This window comes from Boleophthalmus pectinirostris, unplaced genomic scaffold, assembly GCF_026225935.1.
Source record: "Boleophthalmus pectinirostris isolate CB_2022bp ecotype Guang Dong unplaced genomic scaffold, ASM2622593v1 HiC_scaffold_7, whole genome shotgun sequence".
Taxonomy (NCBI): domain Eukaryota; kingdom Metazoa; phylum Chordata; class Actinopteri; order Gobiiformes; family Gobiidae; genus Boleophthalmus; species Boleophthalmus pectinirostris.
The window spans coordinates 20,268,853-20,291,240 of record NW_026571473.1 but is presented as its reverse complement, the minus strand read 5'-3'; the positions used below and the strand labels follow the sequence as shown (position 1 = coordinate 20,291,240).

General features: G+C 38.7%; 3 protein-coding genes across 3 annotated transcripts; 2 read left to right on the top strand and 1 right to left on the bottom strand.

Annotated features, from left to right (window-relative positions):
• Window positions 1–17: 17 nt before the first annotated feature.
• micos13 (mitochondrial contact site and cristae organizing system subunit 13) lies at window positions 18–1,224 on the bottom strand. Its single transcript, XM_020940139.2, has 4 exons — window positions 1,031–1,224; window positions 696–852; window positions 568–625; window positions 18–429 (listed from the first exon to the last, which is right to left on the bottom strand). Exons 1-4 carry the CDS (start codon window positions 1,057–1,059, stop codon window positions 332–334), a joined length of 342 nt encoding a protein of 113 aa, XP_020795798.1. The 5' UTR covers window positions 1,060–1,224; the 3' UTR covers window positions 18–331.
• Window positions 1,225–1,228: 4 nt separating this feature from the next.
• LOC110174076 (hydroxysteroid 11-beta-dehydrogenase 1-like protein) lies at window positions 1,229–5,058 on the top strand. The gene is made up of 6 exons (XM_020940124.2): window positions 1,229–1,562; window positions 1,940–2,070; window positions 2,670–2,873; window positions 2,941–3,034; window positions 3,159–3,324; window positions 3,882–5,058. Exons 1-6 carry the CDS (start codon window positions 1,478–1,480, stop codon window positions 4,063–4,065), a joined length of 864 nt encoding a protein of 287 aa, XP_020795783.2. The 5' UTR covers window positions 1,229–1,477; the 3' UTR covers window positions 4,066–5,058.
• Window positions 5,059–5,216: 158 nt separating this feature from the next.
• On the top strand, window positions 5,217–6,957 carry LOC110174094 (hydroxysteroid 11-beta-dehydrogenase 1-like protein). The gene is made up of 6 exons (XM_020940147.2): window positions 5,217–5,314; window positions 5,591–5,721; window positions 5,820–6,023; window positions 6,091–6,184; window positions 6,507–6,672; window positions 6,771–6,957. The coding sequence occupies exons 1-6, from the start codon at window positions 5,230–5,232 to the stop codon at window positions 6,955–6,957; spliced, it is 867 nt and encodes a 288-aa protein (XP_020795806.2). The 5' UTR covers window positions 5,217–5,229.
• The last annotated feature ends 15,431 nt before the right edge of the window (window positions 6,958–22,388 follow it).

Below are 22,388 nucleotides of genomic sequence, written 5' to 3'. Positions count from 1 at the left end.
CAAAAAAGTTGAAAGACTAAGGCTTGAGTATTATTTATTGTTGAGTTTGATATTTTATATATTTATAACTATAAAACATTGGAATTTTCCCCATTGTGGGACAAATAAAGGTTCTGTTACCTTGAACAACATGTTGGGAAATGGATAAGGAAGAGGAATCTGTCCTGTATACATACACAATGTTCTTTAATGAAGAAAATGCTTAATTATTGACAGTTAAAATTGCCAGCATATTCCAGTGATAAGTGTCAAGTTCTCAATAGGTGGTTCAAACTTAGTATAAGGAAGTGCAAAAGTCAAAATATAAATAAATGTCAGGTGCTTAGATGATTTACTTTGTGAGGTCCTTTATGTATTGCATACCCTGATGGGTGTAATCTGAGGCTTTTGTAGGAGCTTCTGACAGTGTTGAAATTGTCCATCTGACACCTATAAAAGAAAAAAGGGTAGACATCTTAGTAAAAGCTCATTCCTTTTGCACAGGCCAAAGAATTGTACAAAATAAGCACATCAAATTGCCAACTTGTGACAAACCATAGTTGCACAGATGACGTATAATTTACACACCAGAGTTCCATGCCTCAAGCGGGGCAAACTCCATCTTTGGTACAGTGGGGAGTTGAGCCTATGAACACAGAAAGACTGATTTACGTTCCATTCTATGTGTCAGTGACACTAGCAAAAGAATATTGTACCTCCACGCCGAAGTACTTCATCCACTCGTCCACTGCAGGCGGAATTGCAGCCTTGGCTTTCTGCAGAGCTACAGCTCCCTGCTCACTGCTCCCGAGCAGCCCAGAGTCATAGACTACATATACGGCTCCCCCAGCAATAGTCACTTTTGTTGCAAGCCTGGTAATAGATCTGGTATTTAGTTCAAATGCACAAATGTGTTTATTTACACAATATCATTTACGACACATTGAACAGGCTAGGTGTCTTCGCGAGGGCAAAATGCTAGCTAGCTTAGCCACGTTAGCATATGACAGGACTGTGACAGGGTTTTATGTATTAAATCAAAAATACTAACTTTATTACTGGCAAAATCCTTGCCGCCATGCCTCGTTCTAACGTATGGCTCTCTTAGTAGATAGGATTTATCCAAGTACACGGAGAAGGTAGGAGAAGGTAAAACCGAAGCAGTGACGAGCAGCGGCGCTGAAGGACGATCCAGTCAGCCAGCCCTAAACTGTCAAGGAGTTTTGTCAATAAAGTTATACTTTCAAAATAAATCACTTTGCGGCAGATTCGTTCTTTTAGTGTTGCTTGTTGTTTGCTAAATATTTATTTAGATGATTTGCTATAAAACATAAATACCACAATTTAATATTTATACAATAATTTGATTATGATTATTACCACGCCACACCCCCAAAACCCTAAAAGGAGGGGCTTGTTTTCTTGGGCATAAATCGCATTTGTGATTCAAGAAAGTTGAGCTCTTTCTTTATTCTGGGGTTATTATCATTATAGTATAATGAAGACTTTAACAAAGATTATCCTAGCGAGTATCGGTGTTGTTTTTATATCTATCAAATGGAGTGCGCCAAGTTTTCAGCCGGGTAGGTAGATGTACCACTTAAATACTATTGTAAATACTATTGTTTTGTTGTGTGCACACTGCACTTGGCCTTAAGTGCTTAGCCTATATCATTACGTTGTAGTATGGTTCATGACTATGTACTATAGATTCATTTTATGTCCTCGCGAAATAGCATTTAAATAATGTTCAGAGTGCAAAGATCTGCTGTTCTATCAGTGTGTGACCTCAGGCATATCAACCGAATGCAGATAATTTCACTTAAGCCTAAAACAACACACATAGGACTTTGGTTTCAGTGTTGATAACGGGTAAAGAAGGGCTCCATAAATTATATTTTATGGTGTCATTGTACGAAAAAGTTGCATTCCCAAGAATATTACTATTATGTGTTTTTAGAAACCCTTCGAGGTGCCAGGGTACTGGTTACTGGGGCCAGTACAGGGATTGGAGAACAAATGGCTTACCATTATGCTCGTTTTGGAGCTCAGCTAGTGATTACAGCAAGAAGAGAGAAAGTGTTACAGCAGGTTAGTTACCATCAGGGTTGGTCAGATTACTTTGCAAAAGAAATTACTGGATTACTGGCTACTGATTACTCCTTCTAAAATTAATTTAATTACTACTCTGATTACTTTGTTTCAAAAGTAATTAGATTATTATTATTACTTTGAAAAAAATATGCACTCCAGGAACCAATTTATAAAAAGCATGAATTCTTCACTTTAATGACACTGTTTGTTATAGAGCTTAATTTCAAGCACAGTCCTCTTTAAACCAATATTTGTGTTCACTTTGGTTCACAGCTGAGCTGCCTCTGACACCAGAAGAGGACATCTGAGTTGCCTGTTTATCTTTTTACTGTTTTACAATGAAGTTGTAATGGATAACACACATTTTTGGCAGGGAAAAAGTTACTAGCCCAAGTAACTGTAGTCTAATTACAAAATTTTAGATTGTAGCTGGTTACATTACTGCATTAAAAAAGTAATCTTATTACAGTAATCCCTTACCTTGTAAGTAGTTACTGGCCAACCTTGGTAACCATTCAAACCAAATAAAGGGACTGTCTTAAATTTTAAATGTAACTTTTTTCAAAGCCATTTTGCATGCTGCGATTTGCTTTTAGGTTGCTGATAAGTGTTTAAGTTTGGGAGCCCAGAAAGCCCTCTACATTGCAGGAGACATGGCCATTGAATCAGACCCAGACAAAGTGGTAGAATTTACCCTGGAAAAACTGGGAGGACTGGATTACTTGGTTCTCAACCATATTGGTCCTTCGCCGTTCAGCATGTGGAAGGGTGACATAGAGCACACCAGGTGGCTCATGAAGGTAGTGCAGCTCTTTGAGAAACCATAAATCTGGGAGTGTCATTCACCCTGATGTTTATTTTCCAAAGGTCAATTTTTTCAGCTATGTTCAGATGGCCTGGAAAGCCCTGCCATCACTAGAACAAAGCAAAGGTTCACTGGTGATAGTTTCTTCACTTCTAGGTAGGTTTGTACTACTAATTGAATGCTTACATATTTTATTGTAAATGGAGTATGCTTTTATATCAGTAATTCCCTTAATTAATAAGAGAGAAAAATGATAAATAATCTAATATACATCCCATAGGTAAGATGGCTGGTCCCTTTACTGCCCCTTACACTGCAACAAAGTTTGCCTTAAATGGCTTTTTTGGCTCTCTTCAGCATGAACTTGCTATGAAGAACAGCAATGTGTCTCTGTCTATTTGTACACTGGGTCTCATTGACACAGATTCTGCGATGGAGAAAGTCAGGTAAGTCCCCAAATATAATAACACATAATAACACTTTGAGAATGTCAGTAGATATTTTGTAACTATCAAGGCAAATGTGTCATTATTCATTCGCACAGGCATGTTTTTGTAGTTGAAAGAACTCTTAGCAATATAATTATTTAATCAAGTTTGTGTACAAATACAAGCAAGCACTTCACTTCAGATTTTCTCATGGTCTGTCACCTGAGAAGAAGCAAGGGTTATTGCATTGCTTAGAATGCCCCACTGTGTTTCAAGCTATGGCAATAGTCCTCCATCATTATACCGATAATGCCATTCAAAAGCCAAATCAAAATATATTTTTGAACACGTATATTTGCTTGAAAACCATGATTTTCAATTTTTTTTATTTTATGAATTTCAGGTTTTTGGTTAAAAAAATAGATCTAATGCAGTCTCCATAGAGATTGCAAAATGTTATGCCATTTTGTGCAACATTTCAAGCAAAACAATAACGTGAAGAAGATTTTGGGCCCGTCACCTACAAACATGCATAGTGCCCTTTTTAGATGCTAAAACTATTCTATGATTCTTAGGGGGGTCATTGATGTCCCAGCTGCCCCTGCGTCTGAAGCAGCTTTGAACATCATCAAGACAGGAGCCACAAGACAGGCAGAGCTCTACTACCCCTGGAATACATTTGTTTTAACTCTTACTAAAGACTGGATCCCTTCTGCCACCAACTACATTATCCGGAACGCATACAACTACATACCATGATAACATTACAGCCACAAGGAATGTGTTATTTAGTGGTAAATGTGGTTATGGGAGATTTTCAGTCTAGACACTGGACCTGGTTGATGTACTTCTGTAATGTGAATGCACATTTATTTAATGTGTTTAACTATGCATTTAACTGTTTGACACACAGTATTTTGGATATGATGTTTACTTTCAGTATATCTTATACATACCGTACTGACTATTTTTGTGTATGTCCCGATACGGTCAGTGAGTTAAACTAGATCGTTCTCTTAGTCATTTTCATATTTTATTTTATTAATTTAGTAATTGAATCAGATAATAGCAGGGTTTAATTCCATAGGTCAATAATGTTTAAAAGGGTCATTGTCAGGCAAAACTAATATTGTTAATGTGCAGTATTTTGGTGTGGTATAGTGAGATGATGGACCTAAAGTAGGCCTCTCCAAACAATCAAAATCTCATATATATAAATAAAATACTGCGCAGAACTCTCAAGCTCCCAGGCCTCTGTTGAGGACCCGAGCTGAATGAGGGTGAGAGAGACCTACCACCGTGGAAGGTGAGAAACACATTTATACATATATATAATGATCGAGAAATTGAAAAATTATACAAATATAATAATAATAATGTATTATTTTTGTAATATCACCCAGCCCTAACCTAAACACTAATATAAATAGTCTAAGTAATCAACTTTATCCACCAGTGGGCAGTACTGTAAATAAATAAATACAAGTAAATTAACCTGAATACACGCAGTCTTCTCAACTTCTAATTTTTTTTTTCTAAACGCTGATCAAAACCATACCAATCCGCAGTAATTGAAAGATTGGGAGCTTGATCCATACTGGTACAGGCTATGGGTGCACACTGTCGTTGTGTCCTGGCCTGGCCTTGTTTTACCTGTTTGAATGTTTAAGTGGGACTGAGTGATTGTAATTGTTACTGATTAAAGAAGCAAAGTGTGATTGAGAAATGACTGACAAAGGCAGAACTAGATCTGTGATGCTCTGTTCTGGTTCAATCACCACACCCCAAATGGGCATAAAAGGAGGGGTTAAAGTTTGATGTAAATCTCATTTACGTTTGTAATACTTTGCCCAGACTTTTGGGATTTAGATGCATTCTTTTGACACCAATACAACCATTGACAACAACATTTTACAAAAAAAAATGAGAACTTTAACAAAAATCATTGTGGCTAGTATAGGTGTTGCTTTTGTTGCTTTTCACTGGAGCACAGTAAATTTTGACCCAGGTAAGTGGGAGCAATATTCAGTATTTATATGATCATCATTAGAGCTGGAAACAAAAGTAATGGTTAATATGCAGTGCATGGTTAAGTCAAACAACTGCTTTGTTTACATCCAAAGAGCTACTTGACATTTTGTCAGTTTCCATATAGTGAAATAATCTGGATTAGTGTCAGTGATAACAAAAGCCACATTTAAAGTCAAAAGTCATTTAAAGTCATTTGAATGACTGATCCGAATACTAAATTTATGAAGAACGTTTTGGAAAAATATGTTTTTAGAGACCCTTCGAGGTGCCAGGGTACTGGTTACTGGGGCCAGTACAGGGATTGGAGAACAAATGGCTTACCATTATGCTCGTTTTGGAGCTCAGCTAGTGATTACAGCAAGAAGAGAGAAAGTGTTACAGCAGGTTAGTTACCATTCTAATCAAATGGGTCTTAAAACTGGCTAATGCATTACAATAACGGTTTTTTCAAAGCCATTTTGCATGCTGCGATTTGCTTTTAGGTTGTTGATAAGTGCTTAAGTTTGGGAGCCCAGAAAGCCCTCTACATTGCAGGAGACATGGCCACTGAATCAGACCCAGACAAAGTGGTGGAATTTACCCTGGAAAAACTGGGAGGACTGGATTACTTGGTTCTCAACCACATTGGTCCTACCCCGTTCAGCATGTGGAAGGGTGACATAGAGCACACCAGGTGGCTCATGAAGGTAGTGCAGCTCTTTGAGAAACCATAAATCTGGGAGTGTCACTGACCCTGACGTTTATTTTCCAAAGGTCAATTTTTTCAGCTATGTTCAGATGGCCTGGAAAGCCCTGCCATCTCTAGAACAAAGCAAAGGTTCATTGGTAATTATTTCATCATTAGTAGGTAATTCAGTGTTACTCTGGTATCATTACTTCTTTATTGCTTATTAAACATATTTTTTGTGACATTCAGTCCTTATAGGCTTATGAGCATTATTAATAGTTCCCCATACATTAGGGGTGTTAAATGATTAAAAACATCCCAGACACGTGCTAGTATCTCACATCCTTCTTCACCACAATAGACACTTTATTTGATTATGTCAAAAGAGAGTGCAGTGCACGCTTTTGCTGTTAGTTCCTTTGAGATGTAATCATTAACCATTGTGTGATATAACTGGCCCATTAACCATTGTGTAATATAACATTGTGTAACATTTTCACAGGTAAAATGCCTTGGCCATTGACTGCTCCTTACACTGCCACAAAGTCTGCCTTAAATGGCTTCTTTGGCTCTCTCCAGCATGAACTCGCAATGAGAAACAGCAACGTGTCTCTGTCTATTTGTACGCTAGGTTCCATTGACACTGAGACTGCAATGGAGAAAACCAAGTTAGTGCTTTATACCAATTTGCTAAATTCCGTAAAGTAGGTCTATGTACATTTTTAAATATAATTTGTATTTTTTAACATTATTTTCTGATTTTTAGAGGCATTGTGACCCACGCACAACCTGCCCCTGCCTCTGAGGCAGCTTTGAACATCATCAAAACAGGAGCCACAAGACAAGCAGAGCTTTACTATCCCTACAGAACATATATTATTGCTCTTATTAAAGCCTGGTACCCTCCTGCTACAAACTACCTTCTTCAAGATATTTACAACTACAAACCATGAGAAGCCAGTGGTTTAATACTGAATTTCCCACATGAATTAATTAATTCAATCACTTTTTCCCAGTTGTTTTGGAACTTTTTTTTTTTTTTTTCCATCAACTCATAATCTCTCAGTTTTGTAAATCATTAAATAGCTTTTTTCTTTTTTCAAAAACAAATGCTTTAGTGCATTACTTCAAATAATTTTGTATAATTATCTGCTATTTCTTTCGTTACAGGAACTAGCTTCAACTAAAATAGAAATAACCAATGCTTTGATTCAAACATTTATAATAGTGTGCTTAGGTGGTCAAATCATTTGGAACATTTCTCATCTCTTCACACAGGCTCTTTCTCAATACACTTGACATAGCTCTCAATGATAAACATAACATTACATGATCACTGAATTCAATATGTTTTTTTTAAATACTACAATACATCTTTGCCATATGTCTATGTCTATGATCCTTGTATGTACTTCCCCATGGCAACAGAGTGCTTGGCTGCTTTCGTGGCTACCTGGCTTAAACACTGAGCAGTTTAAACTTTGTGTTTTTTGCTCAGTTTTTAACAACATATCATGGGATTTTAACCATCTAAGAAATGCAGCAAATGCAGTGCAGGAAACAAGTGAGGGAATGTTGAATTGTGTGAAATTAGCTGTTTGTGTTTCCCATATTTGAGATGTTACAGTCTTTTTACACTATGTGCAAATGTGACAGAAGTTCAACACCAACCAAAACAACAGGAGGAGTAAGAATGAGGCCTTTCCTGTTGAATTCACCTGGTTTCCCCAGGACACTGCAGAGATGCTGCAGGACACAGAGAAGGGACACTTTTAGCTATTCCTCTCCCCAAACTGTCCTGACACAGATCTGCTGACTTTACCTGACCAGTCCTGTTCAACCTTTGACTGAGACCTTTAACTCAGACACAAAAGCGACTGAGAAGCACAGTATAAATGTTGCTGCAGCAAAACGTGAATTTCCCTCAGGATAAATCATCACTCTCTGTCTGTCCTCACTTGGTAAAGGACGTAGGCCCTGTTATTTTCAATATAGAAAATCAAACATGACAGCTAAAAGCAACTACAGTAATACTCTCTCCACATGTTGTCATTTGTGTAAATAAATACTACACACTCTCACCAGAGTCCATAAAGCAAAGACACAAAGGACAAAATCAAAAATGCACAAATCACAATATAAAGATATGACACAGAAGAACTTGAAATCACAACTTAAAAGCTTTCAAATCCAAATCAGATACCACCTGCTAAAAACTACATATCAGAATGTTTGATTGTGCTTTTTTTTGTTCCCTAAATGATTGTATAATATTGTACACATATTTACAACATTTCCCTCACTCTTAACCCATCAGAAACATGTAGAGGATATTTGTCCTCTGACTCCCTAAAAGTGTGGGAGCATTCTCTGTCTAATGTCTGGATGATGTTTTGATGTGCCCGTAATTTTGATGATGACTGATGACATTTTGGAAAATGCACAAAAGATTTGCCAGGCTTATAAAAAGTTTCAGAAAATGTGGCAAAGTGATTGCAAAAAAAATATTTGAGAGCACCCACATGAATACAGAGATATTCTACAGTAGCCTATATAGGCCATATATCTAGTGTACTATTGGTGTAAATGTCATGTTTGATTTTTCCAGAACACATACATTACATATAGCAAGTGTTGATGTCTTTGCTAAACTAAAGTGTGAACCCCAGTGTCAGACTGCCCTAAACCAGTGATTCTCTGTGGTCACTGAGAAGCTGTGACCACAGAAGGACTGAAGGACTTAGGCTTCTGAGCTGCCCGTCAAATGAATGAAAGAGCACAGAAAACACATGACCAAAGTCTGTGAGGAAAACTGTAACCCATTTGGGATTCTGTCTGGGCTGTTTTGCAATTGTCAATTTTCAACAGAAAAATGTGTCAAACAAATTGAAAAAAAAAAAACTAAAACTAAAAACTAAACAACTCAAAGCAGTGTGTTACACTATTTTAACGCACACTCCTCATTGTTTGATCCTTACTTATAATGGCTCTGATCTATTAGGACAAACTATTATTACCTCATTGTTTGGTACCATAGCCACCAAATTGATAAATCCAATCATCATTGGCAATTTCCACACTTATAGGCTATATGAGATTTACATCTGCAAAAAAATATACATAAGTGGATACAACAAATACTGAGTATGGATTAGGTTTATCCTACATCAGTGAGTTATCCATTGTTCCTTCCTGAGACTGACTGAGAGGGAATTGGGATGCAATAGAGAATGCATCACAGATGAATCAGCACTGATCAGTTGAGACTGGAAATGGTAAAAAGGTGTAATAATATAGTAAATGACATTGGTTCCATAAAGGCTGCACAGAGGTCTGTACATTCTGAGGGACTGACATGTTCTCTTTGTGAAAGGCAACTGAGAAAAACTGTAATTTGTTGTAATTGTAACAACGATTGAATGAGACCTTGTGACCACAAGAGGGCAGTAGTGTAACAGAAGCAAATGAACATGACCTCATCAAAAACTGCTGCTTCTCTATAGCGGGCACCAACCACTATTTCACAATCACACACCATTTTGAGTTTTATGTATACTTTAAATGTGGAAATATTCTATTTTCTCCACAGTTACAAATGACTCCATGATCCTTTCCTGTGTGCATCACACCATCCATTCATCCTGGTCGTGCTGCAGTGGTGCCAAGGCAGGCTCTGTGGTTGCTCGCTTCCTCAGTGCTCCCTAGCTTTCCTCAAGGATGAAGGACTTCTGTGCTCTCAGAGTGAGCCAGCTGCAGTGTTCTTCTTAAGGAGACTGATTGGCCAAAGTCACTGAACACATGTTTGCTTGCTTTTTATCTTGACTCAGTTTAGGAGAGCTGGAGATAGCAGAATCACAGCTCATGCTGTAAGAAAAAAATCATGTTCCTTTTGTGTCATTCCCATCAAGTAGACACAAATATGGAGGGGCCTCCTGGGGAGGAGAGCGGCAGAGGCTCCGGAGAGCAGCCAGAAACACCTGCAACAGATTAGTGCTCCTAATGCTGCCTCATAAATCCTCTCACTTCTCTCACTATCTCCATCTCCACCAGAGCAGCAGCACACACCCACTCCAAAACAGGCACAGCCGAGCTGCTGGGGAGTTTATCTAGTCAAAAACATTGCAATGTTTTTTGTTTGTTTGTTTTTTTGTTTGTCTGTTTTTACTTACATGAGACCAAAAAATAATAATATCTCCAACATTATTCAAGGCCAAATTTTCAGGTCAACCCAGAAATGGACAATTATTTATGCCCAAAGAAATCAGACACTTGAATATTTGTAATTTATAGAGGTTTGTTTGCCTGACCAGCCAGTCCCTCATTGTCAAAGCATGTGGTTTTGGCTGGCCAGGCAAGAGACTTGGCTGATACCTAAGTCAACAGATAAAAGACAATAATCTGTCTATGAGCTAGAGTAGTAAAGGCAAATGACATGTAAAATAAGTCTGCAACTACTTCCAACACAGTATATGGCCTCCGATGTATTTAAAGCTGATAAAGCACAAATGTCAGGTTTCACACCATAAAAAGTCACCTATCTACAGAAATCACACAGGACACTTCAGTTATCATGCACAGATTTATAGTTGGGCCTTGTCTTGGCTATTTGAGCACAAAGGACACTGCCTCTGCACCTCTTCCTCAGGCTGAGATGAAGGCTCCAGCAGTAGCTTGTGTGGGAACAGCACCCTCCAGTGAGAGGGGACAGGATCTCTGTAGGCCTATATCTCTAATTTAGGATTACTTTGCATGTTATTTATAGGTTGATGATATAATATACATAAACTAATGACAAGCAATAGAGCAGCATAATAAATTAAGCACAGTTAGTGGAAGTAGAAGGCCTACTGTTGGAATAGCAGGAGCACATAACAATGTAGAGCTTATTAAAAGAAAATATCATGATACAATAAAACATAACAAGCTACAGAACCTTTCTTTGCCTGACAATGGGAAAAGTTTGGTGTTGCAACACAAAACAGCGAACAGCAATAGAATTCGATACTAAATAGTGTAGAGTAATGTGAATAAAATACAGACAGTTGAGTAAAAAAAAATATAACATTAGAAAAGTATCATGAACAAATATCTAGCCTATAGAGTATGCAAATAAAAAAATACAACATAACATTCAAAACAAGTTTAGAAGAATGATGGAGTAAAGACTGATCTTCATATGTTGACACATGGTGTAGACTGAGTAGCATTTCACCATTTATTTATTTTTTTCCTCAAGTACTGTGTCCTTACATACCATATACAGAGTCTATAAATGTGCTGTGGCTTTTGTCCAAAGAAGCTATTGATTAAGGCTGGCCGATTACCGTCAAAGAATGTTAATCTTCCTCTAAGTTTGAGCCTGACCTTTACAAAGTTTTCACAAAACATTGGAGCTATGATAACAAAGGAAGAAGGTGAGGCGGGAGGGCACGGCCAATGAACGCCTCTGAAAGGGCGCATCAGTGTGAATCTAAAGCGTGGGTGTGAGGCGGCTGACGCTGCCCGCTGACCTTTGACCTGGGCCCACTGAGCACCACACAATGCTTAACACCTGTGTTCTTTCTCTACCAGCGTTATTATTATTTACAGCCAGAACCAAAGGAGGATGAAAGAGGGGACAAGTCTTCTGTAACAAACATGAACATCTCCAAAACATGGCAAAGAAGGTTGTTGTACTTCCAGCTCCAAGTGGTCGAGACACGCAGTGGTGGAGGAAGTACTCCATTTTATTATTTAAATAAAAATAGAGATACCAGAGCAAAGAAATCCTCAAGTAAAAGCAAAAGTATCACATGAAAAAATCTACTTAAGTAAAAGTACTAGTTTAAAGTACCCATTTAAAAAGTTACTGAAAAAGTCAAAAGTAACAGTATTTTACACATATTTTTAGACTTAATAAAACTTCAAATGTGCTCATTTTGTTCTACAGAAACAACTGAATCAGTCTTTTTATCTTGCAGTTTTTATTTGTTCAAATGATGAACATGTTAAAAATAAACCCTCAGATTTTCCAGCAGGTCTCAATCAACCACAAAAAATACTTATACTTTTCAGTCCTGTTCAAAAATGTAGGGGAGTAGGAAGTACAGATACCTGCTCTCAGATTGTGTTAAGTAAAAGTAAAAAGTATCCAGTTTAAAATGTACTTAAGTTAAGTACAGATACCTCAAATTTATACTCAAGTGCAGTACTTCACTATGTTTACTTTGTTACACTCAATCAATGGAGACAACAACTTCTTGTGTTGCTGACAAAACACATATGTGCATCACGAAAAGGAGTTGGAGGGAAGAGAAGAGGACTGGAGAGGTTTATACACACACCTGTTAAACACACTCATCCTCATGGACAGTTTGGACAACTGCAGAGGAAAAAAACAATGCTTTTGAGTGAACTACTGAAATGATCATGTATAATGATGCACTATGCAACTTTTGAAGGAGGAACTGCCACCTTTGTGTCTCCATATTTCACAGTATAATATTTCACTTAATTATCTCCATGGAAACAAGCATGGTATGCAATTAAGTCACATTACAGGTGCTTTAAGTAGCTGAATATGTATAAATGTAGTGTCATAACTCAAAAAATAAATATTAAACTGGATTTGTGACTACATGTACTGAACCTTTGTATCCAGTAGATTTCCAAATAAGCTTAATCTCCAAATAATTTGTATTTTTACAGGTGACAATGATGGATCAAATACAGATAGTAACAAGTTAAGTTTATTTTACTTTACATTTCACATTATTATCAGATGCCATTTTAAAAATAGAAGAATATGAAGAAATGCTCACTGGACTATATTTTGTCCATATGAGTAGATGAGGGAGATGGTGGGGGGAGTCACAGGGTCCTGGGTGGCAGGGTGGGGGTTACATGAATTCTCCTTTTTTGTCATTGGGGGAGAGAAAAAGCCCAATTAACAAAGGATAAGAAGTGAACCGTAAACACCCTCAACAAGGCCCAACAAACCTACAGGAACAAGCAGTCTCTCTCTCTCTTGCTCTCTCTCTCTCTCTCACACACACTCTCTTTCTCTCTCTTTCACTATACCCCCTCTCTCTTTCGCTCTCTTTGTCTCTCATACACTCTCTCTCTTTCGCTCTCTCTGTGGCTTGCCCACTCACCCCTCCCTCACACCCCACACTACTGACCACTCCCCCACCCTTCTCACTCACTCACTCTCTCTCTCTCCCTCCATCTTTCTCTCTCTCTCTCTCCTACACTTGCCCATCACAAAGGAAAGGCTCTAAGCTTACAAAGTGCCAATTAACACTGAATGTTTGGCCCTCGCACCTCCCTCTCTGAACTGCTGACAGCTCTGGTGTTTGGGTTAATACCAAAGGCCTGCAAAGAATTATAATTCTCCTTACCCCCTTCCCCCAACTCCCCCCCTCCGCCCTCCTAACCCTTTATTTTGTCTCCAATGGGGTGGTTTTACAGTTCAATGCACAGTCAAAGGGTGATATAAAATGACTTTCAAAAGAATTTCATATGGGAGAAGGCAAGAGAATGGTGAGCTGCACTAGGACTGCATATGGACTAGGACTAAACCTGTAGATGGGTAGGTTAGAAGAGCTAGTGAGTATTCTGTCTGATGAGGGGAAGGTTTAAGGTGATTAAACACACTTGTTTTCAAATGCCATCCTATTTAGCTCATCTGTTAGCAAGACAGCTGCAACAACAAATCATTCCTCATGTCAACACCCAGCATTTACCATTACCTGTGCATAAATTGGGTCCAAAAATGTTTTCATTTTAAATTTAATTTCTAGTGCATAAATACTTTGGCTATATGACTAAGTGCTATGGTTACTATTGGTTCCCTGTTAATACTTGCATTTAAAATTAGAACAGTGGACAACACTCCTGTACAATAAAGAAATACATACTTAGACTTAGACTTAGACTTAGACTTAGACTTAGACTTAGACTTAGACTTAGACTTAGACTTAGACTTAGACTTAGACTCAGACTCAGACTCAGATTCAGACTCAGAATCAGACTCAAAATTATTTGGACACTGTAGCTCACATATCACAATAATATAATAACAAAGAGCAAAACTATAAATGGTAAAATAAATTCTAAATAAGTAGCACAAAAAGAGCAAGAGACAAGTGTCAAACAAGACACAATTATATAAATGTAAATGTACAAGTAAAAATAAAATAGAAAGATAAAAATCACAGCTTTATACAAGAGGTCATAGGCAGACAGTGCTACAGTGCATTGACTAAATAGACAATTATGTACAAAAGATACATATCACTGTTTTGAAACATCATTACAATATATGCATGAGTGAACTAATGACCGATCTCTAGCCGTTTGCCTGTCTTGGGTCGTGTGCAGAAGAGAGGCCACACTTGACCCTGGCTTCCTCACACAGAGCACTTGCAGTGGAAGTGGAGGTCCCTCTCTCTCCAGATGAAGATAGCAGGCCAGCTCGTTTATCACCCCAGCGTCTGATCGCTGAGCCCTTGCTTGTTTTTCTCCCTGGTGAACTCCAATAAATCAGGGCGCGGAATAAAAGAGCAGCCAATGAGGAGAGGTGAGAGGGTTAAAGTCGCAGAGAGCACTTGAGTCTTTAAGAGAGCTTCTGCCACCACTAAAGGCCCCGAACAAACTGACTGTGCGATTTATGACCTCCAGGGACTGTACCCTCCTCTCTCTCTTTACTTTGTCATTGTGTCTATTGAGCCCAAGCACAATGTGATGAAGTCAGGAAAAGTCATTACTGACACAGATCAGATGAAAAATAGTCAAAATATTAACCTCAAAATCCAGGAAGTAAGTGTGCAGAATAGCCATAACTCAAGTCTCACTTTTCTCTAACCATTTTCTACATGGGCCTGATAAACAAACTAGTGCTGTCAAAAGAAGGGCATCTGAAGTAAAAGCTAAGCAAAATCAACATGCATGTTTAAACTCATAGGAAGAATTTAAAAAAACTGCCTATCCATGTCAGTCCTAAGCCCATTGAAATGAAAAGGTAGAAAGATACAATACCACATTCAAGATGACATTGTTTTTGTAGTGGTCATCGTGGGTTTATCATTTAACCCTCTCAGACTCAAATTCATTTTTAGTATCAGGAAAAATCTGATACTTGGGGAAAATGATCATATGGGGTAGTAATATACAATCCTGACTTTTTTATCCTTTGTGAACAAAGTAAGTATTTTGCACTTCTGGCAGGCCGTTTGCGTGGAGCCATTCTTGCACAGTCTGCATCGTCCACGTTTATCAGCATGGATGGGAGAAAAGGCTCCTGAGTAAAAAAAGCTCATAAAATATGGATGTGGAGTAAGTAGGTAATTGGAATTTAGCTGTTGCAAATCTGCAACGCCTGCCTGGAGAGGGTTAACTGCCAAAATGCAAATATTTTGACCAGGTTTATGACCATTTTCTCTGTAATAATCTATTCAGATGAAACAAAAACTGAAACATAGCTCGTCACTCCTCCATTATTCAACCCTATAACACAATCATTGTCATTGTCAAAAAATTATGACAAAGTTCAACACTTGTGGAGCACAAATTTGGATATGTCTCAAAAACAGTAATTCTCTCATAGAGTTATATAGACCCCTGTCTTCCATCTGAAATGATGACACCCTGAAAATGTAGAAATGATGGCAACCTATAACTGTAGACCTTACTTGTAGATAAAGCATATTGTGTTAAGGATTTTTTGCTTACTTGTAATACATTTTGGACTAGAGGAATTGGACTGCAGTGTTGTTATTTACACTGCAGTAAAGGGAGTAGGGCACTGAGCTGACAGGACTTGCACCAGTGAACAGCGGTCCGGGCCTCAGAGCTGACCCCACATCCAGGGGTCAAAATCCTCCACAGCCTCACAGGGATGAAGGTGCACAAGCATGTGACTGCAATCCTCCGCCAGGACTTAACCCACATAACAGCAGCAAAATGAGTGCCCTGCCAGAGAATGTCGTGGGAGTGAGCTCGAATCGGATTTCAGGATTTCCAGACACATATGATGGGGCTACAGTATATATGACTTTATGGGAGATTTATTTGGAGACAGGTGCCTCTGCTTGAGTGAAGAGGCAGCACACACTGGCCTGTCTGTAACATCGGATTCACATGAACCATCATTTCTCCCTGACAAAGAGACAGATCTGAGGGTCAGGGATGTGGCTGTGTCAAGTGAGGGTCGTGAGAAAAGAGGAAGGAGCACGTGGCTGCAATCAGAGCATGTTGGAGTGCTTCCAGGATTCTTAAAGGAGTACTTAAAATCTCAAGTCAAAGTACAGTTTTGCAAAAATCAAACTAAAAAAACAAACTTTACTTGACAAAATTGTGGTCTGAGTTAAAGGTGCACTATGTAACTTTTCTATTTAAGGGTCCATCACCTGCAAGTCTCTGTGGAGATCTAATTTCTTTGCCTGGAATGTTCCATAGTATGGCATTAATCTTTTCCATCCCCATGGAGATAAACAGGTGACACCGGCATGCAAAGTTTGAAGTCATTTTTGCAGAGGTCACCCTGCTGCCAGAAAAAAAAAGTATATTTTAAAGGTATTATTGAGCTATAGAAGGACCTGATAAATATATAAATAGATAAATATGTTTAATGTCACACAGTGCAACAATTCACACAAAACATGAAAAAAGTAACTACTAGTACTACTAGAGCAAGGCACTATTCTCTCAAATATACCTATAACTTACTGAAATTAGTGTTATTTCTAATATAGACTTGTTGACCATTGGACATTATTTGCTTGCCAATTCCATTGTTTGATATTGGACATGCCAGTTTCTGTATGAGTTAAACCTATTTATTTTGGGGAATGCCCATAAGTGGTAATTGGTATGTTACCAAAGCTATATTTAGCTATTAGTTGAAACTAATAAAACATTTGTAATTAATATAGTAGTTTATGTACAACAGCATGCTAATAATGCTAATGATCTGTAATTGAGAGAATTGGGGTAAATGTTTTTGACTAAACACAGACCGAACAGAAAAATACATTAGTAAGTACATTATAAATTCTAACATAGATGTAATTAACTACTTTGCTTTTCATATGTGTAATTATCTGCACACTACACATGTGGGGAGACCATGTGACTCTGGATCAGACCGGTATAGGCAGGTCATCAGGGCCAGAATCCTGACAGGATCAAAGTGTAGTCCCGGGACATGGACTGCGTCTCTTATTCTGTTTTTGCAGTTAGGATGGTGCAGAGGTAGGGGTGAAGCGCAGGTCAGCCATGGAAGAGCGCCTCGCAAAATGAAGAATAGACAGAGAGACAGGAGAAAGCGGGGGAGAGAGGATGGAGAGGTGAGGCCAGACTTTAGGCAAAATATTTATTAAAATGGTGCAGGCAAATCTTAAAAAACTTGGTAATGTTTTTGTGGATCTGAAAAATCTATATTCGACTAAAAGCACAGTTAATTTCATAATACAGCAAATAGAAATAGTCAGAAAGTGCATAAAGGAGTATTGTGTATTGATGTGACTACGCTACTGCTATTCCTGCTTCCATATAGCATGCAGTATGAATGAATATTACTCAAGTAAGAACTCCCTATTTTTAAGTTAACGTTGAATGGATAACTCTTAAAACTACAATAAGCCTATGGCAGAAGAAGATTTTTGCTACTATGAAAATAAAAAAGTGTGTATTAAAGTTATAGATAAGTCTAGGACAGGTTCACATTATGAAGGACTTAGAAGTAAAAGTATACAGCACTACAGAGGGAAGGGCTGCCCAAGCATATCTGGGGTTAGTGTATCTTGTCTGATCTAATTCATAGTTACAGCTGAACAATTGAATAAATGTACACATGCTCCCCTATACAAACAACCAGTGTTTTCTAAATGCATGCAGCCCCTGACTGTTCTCCAATAATGAGTCCGAACATTGTGTACAACTTAGTGAAGCTGCAATTACAGCTTCAGCCCTTTAATTGGACTACTGACCTTGCCCCAGTCTACAAGCGCAGGGAGGAATACTGTTATTGACAAACGGCACCTCTGCTGTTTTCCAAAATCAATGAAACATTTGCAAGTGTTACTTTTAAATCACTGACCAAGAAAACTTTAGAGGGGGAAAGTCAGATTGTGAGGACAACCTAATGTGTAATGGCTGTGATGGTCCATGAAAACTCATTAGATCATATTAAATTTTTATTTGTTTATTTATTTGATAGGAACAGTGCATATTAACCAACATTTGTAATTAGAGTGTAAATGTACAGTGTAAACATACCAAAAATGCTCATTTCCATTTGTTGTCCCTAGGCAGGTGACCCAAGAAAACAATAACAAAATACAGTTATATTAGTCAGGGAGCCAAAGTATCAAAAATAGGCTGAACCTGACATGGTCTGCCATGCTTTTTATTTGTGTTTTTTTTTTTTTTTTTTTTGTTAACTTTGACCCTAAGAACCAATAATTGGAGGGCCTGCTCTGCTCAAAATATCTAAAAAAAAAATCTCTCTCTCTCTCTCTCTCTCTCTCTCTCTCTCTCTCTCTCTCTCTCTCTCTCTCTCTCTCTCTCTCTCTCTCTCTCTCTCTCTCTCTCTCTATCTATATATATATATATATATATATATATATATATATATATATATATATATATGAAAAAATGTTGAAATTAAAAAGCCTAGGCCATGATGTTTAATAATGTCAACATTAACAACCATGTTGAATATCCAGTGTGCCTTTCGGAATTTTGAGAGTAGCCTAAAATTCTACTGAGGTTCTGGGCCTGTTGATCGCCAACTAGTAGTGAAATCCTCACAGATCCATTGATTTTGGTTGGATTTTTAAGATTTTTTTTCTATATAATGAGTATACTGTTTGGTGAAAAGAATGGCATATTGGCTGATGTCATAACTTATAGTTATAGTTGCTTGCCAATGAGGTAAAGATGAAAGTATTGGAAAAAAGTGAGAAAACGGCTTTTTTTTGTGTGTGTATTAAATTGAGCCTAAATCATGTAGAAAAGCTTACCCAACCCAATGGGGATCTCAGGAGATTTTTCATTTTTCAAAATTCTCTATCAAAAAATGAAAGGTACATACACTAAAATGGCCAAATTTTTTTCACAATATTTCCGGCAGAGTAGACCAGAGAATTACTGGTCCTTAGGGTCAAAGTCAAAGTTAACAAAAAAAAACACAAACAAACAAAACACACAAATAAAAAGTAGACCATGTCAGGTTCAACCCATTTTACTGAGCTTTGAGACTTTGTCTCCCTGACTCTGGAATATTGATAATTCACCCACAGTTGAAGGAAGTTTCTAAGACTTACATTATGTCTAAATCTAATTTGTGCTCCATATTCTTCACAACATATATGATAATGAACAATATATATATATATATTTTAATCTCATTTTAGATACAAATATTACAATTGTAAATGGTCAGAAGTTTGACACTGGCTTGGCATTATTGCAGGCACCACTCAGTATCATCTAGTGTTTTTGCCATTGTTATTACATAAAAGTGTAGCTAGTGGGCCAGCCCGCTGACAACTGACTGTTACTCTATTGGTAAGATGAACTCCAAACAGATAGGGATGGCTGTCCAGATGTATTATTATATGAATTTCAAAGGTGAAAACATCTTGTGAACATCCAGCCAATGTAATGCAGGAGGATCCCCACCTCTCTTGAAAAAAAGGCTCAATGGACCTTCCTGGGTTATCAAAGAGGATGATTTGTGCCAGATTTGCCTTGTCAAAGACCTTTGGAGCCGTGATTGATGAGCACTGGGTAATTGTCCATTGTGAGGCGATGTCAGAGGGAGACAGCGTGTCACCTCAGCAGCGAGAGTAAAAGAGCCGGCAAATGGAAGTCATTACATGTAATATTCAGCATCTGGGAATGATTGGCTCAGAAGACCACTTTCAAAGAGAAGTATGGCGCTCCGAGAAGGAATGGGCAGGAGTAATTTGCACTGGATTTACAAATCTCCTGAATCGAATTTGGGAATCTTTGTGCACATCTTGTTCTATTCTCTCCAGACAATCACTCATGAAACGCATGTAAACATAAATAACAGACATTCTCGTTCAGGCGTGGGCACGATGTTTCTCAACTCCATCCCAGAAAATGAACTTGTAATGTTGGAGTGAGGGATGGCGGGACTTGCACGCAGACGATGCTCCATATATCTCTGCTGTCTGTCTGCCAGCAATCACAAACCACTCAAGGAACGGTTGCCAGTGTGTCAGAGTTGAGTCGGAGCCAGGTCAGGAGTGATCAAAGAACCAAGGGAAAGAGGCAGAGGAGGAGGTTATCTGGTCCCCATTACCTTCAATCATGGGAAATTGGCGAAGTGCAAAGCGAGAGAGATCTTCATGATGAGAGTAGCGGGCCAGATGAGCTGAGGTGGTCTGCAGACACTTCTGACTTTAGAGACAAGATCTCTGCAGGATTTTTCTCCAGGCTGGTGCCAGTAATTTCTTTACCTGTGTGTTTTAGTAGGTCAGAGTGATCCAGACACACACGCAATATTGCTTTTCCTTCACGGAGGTCTATTTCTAGAAATGGAAATTTGAAATAGCAATGCAAATAATTTGGCTAAGTCAAATCTGGTGTAATTTACTAGCCTATTTTTTTTAAAAGTTCCACTCCTACTAGAAGTTAAGTTAGGGTAAATAGGCGGATGATTTGTGGTTCATGAAACTGGAGAAACAAAATAATATGGCTTGTCCAGCCATGTTGAATTTGTGTCTGGAAGGGCAAAAATGAAGGGAAAGGGGAATGGGAAAGACTGAACATGAAATCTGATTTAATTCCTTTGAATAAGCTTTAAATGTATTAGGACTTTAAGACTATTTTAGATTAGTATAACTAAGTGTATGCGGTGTAATGCTAAGTCAAGGAAACTTTAGGCGAAGATAGGCCTCAGACAATAGGATCTCTTTGTACACAATAGACCTAAGTACCTTCATTTCCCCACCTAATGAAAGCTGATCAAGAAGAGATAACCACAGTCATAACAAAAGCTCTGGCGGTGCTTTCACTCAGATTTGTCAAGTGGCTCCTCCTGGTTCCTGATTGGCCGATGACAGAATACCAACACAGTGACACTCTTCTAAGCCCCTCCCCCATGTCTCCCTCTTTTTCTCCCCCCTGCAATGTGCCCCCTCCCTCGCTCTCCTGGCTCTCTCTCCACTCTGTGACCCATCTTGCACCTCCCGAAGCCCACAACAGACGCTCGGTGTGTGAAGGAGGTCAGGAGTTCAGAGCTGGGGGGGGCTCCCTCCCTCCACACACAAGAGGCCTGCCCTGCGGGTTTATAATTATCTGCCGTTGGCATTCAGCACAGGTTCAAGCACAGTGCAAGCGCTGGCACCGGCGTGGGGGGATGCGCTTGGCTACACACTGCCTGATTAGTTGTTCCCTAATTGTCAGTTCCTTGTTTCTTTTTACCTTTCGCTGTGCGTCTCTACCCCCCCGCTAGTCAGGACATCTTTACACAACACTTGGTTGTGCCCTAAACCTATCGGACGTCTCTCTGCTTCATTATGCTTTCTACTTGCCTATGTTTGCAAATGTACATTCCAAGTAAGTACAGGTACTGTCTATGCTCCCACAAACAAAGCTAAGCATAAACCAGAGGTCTTCTACCTGGCTTAGATAGGAATAGACCAAGGGGCAAAAATGTCTAAATCTGCATTTGACCCATCCTTCAAAGCTTCTGCATGGGGCAATCTGTCTGGTGCAGGGGGCACCACAACACAGCGCCTGGGAACACATCACTACATTTAGTGAGGCTTGATCAGGACTACCGTTGTTGGAGGATGTATTTGCAGTTGTCTTGGGTTGATGAGGGAAACTGAGTGCCTAGAGGAATCCCAAACACATGACACATGCCAACTCCACACAGAAGGCCGGGCGGCCCAGAAGTGGAACCAGAGACCTTTTTGCTGTGAGCTGAGAGTACTATCGTGCTCCTAAACAAGACCCATCAAGGCAGGCCAATAACAGGAGTGTCCCAGAGTGAATTAGTGTTAGACTAAAAAGTAAATGGAAAATGAGAAAACTACATGGTTAAACAAGGCCTAACTCAAGTGAAACCATGACTGTACCAGACTCAAAAAGGTTGAAACTACAGTATGGTTAAGCCAGTCAGGATAAAACCAGGTCTAAGACAGGATAAAACCATGTCTAAACTAAACTAGAGTAAAAACAGACTAAACCAGGGCCAAACAGGCTAAACTAGGCCAAACCATCTTTTGCTCCCATTTTGTTAACAGTGGCCTAAAGTCTTCAACTTTCTGCTCCATTATTCCTCCAACTTACCAAGGCTCTCAAATGTACACTGTCGGGAGAGGGATGGGAACGCACTGTACCTGCACGTCACATTTTTCAGCTC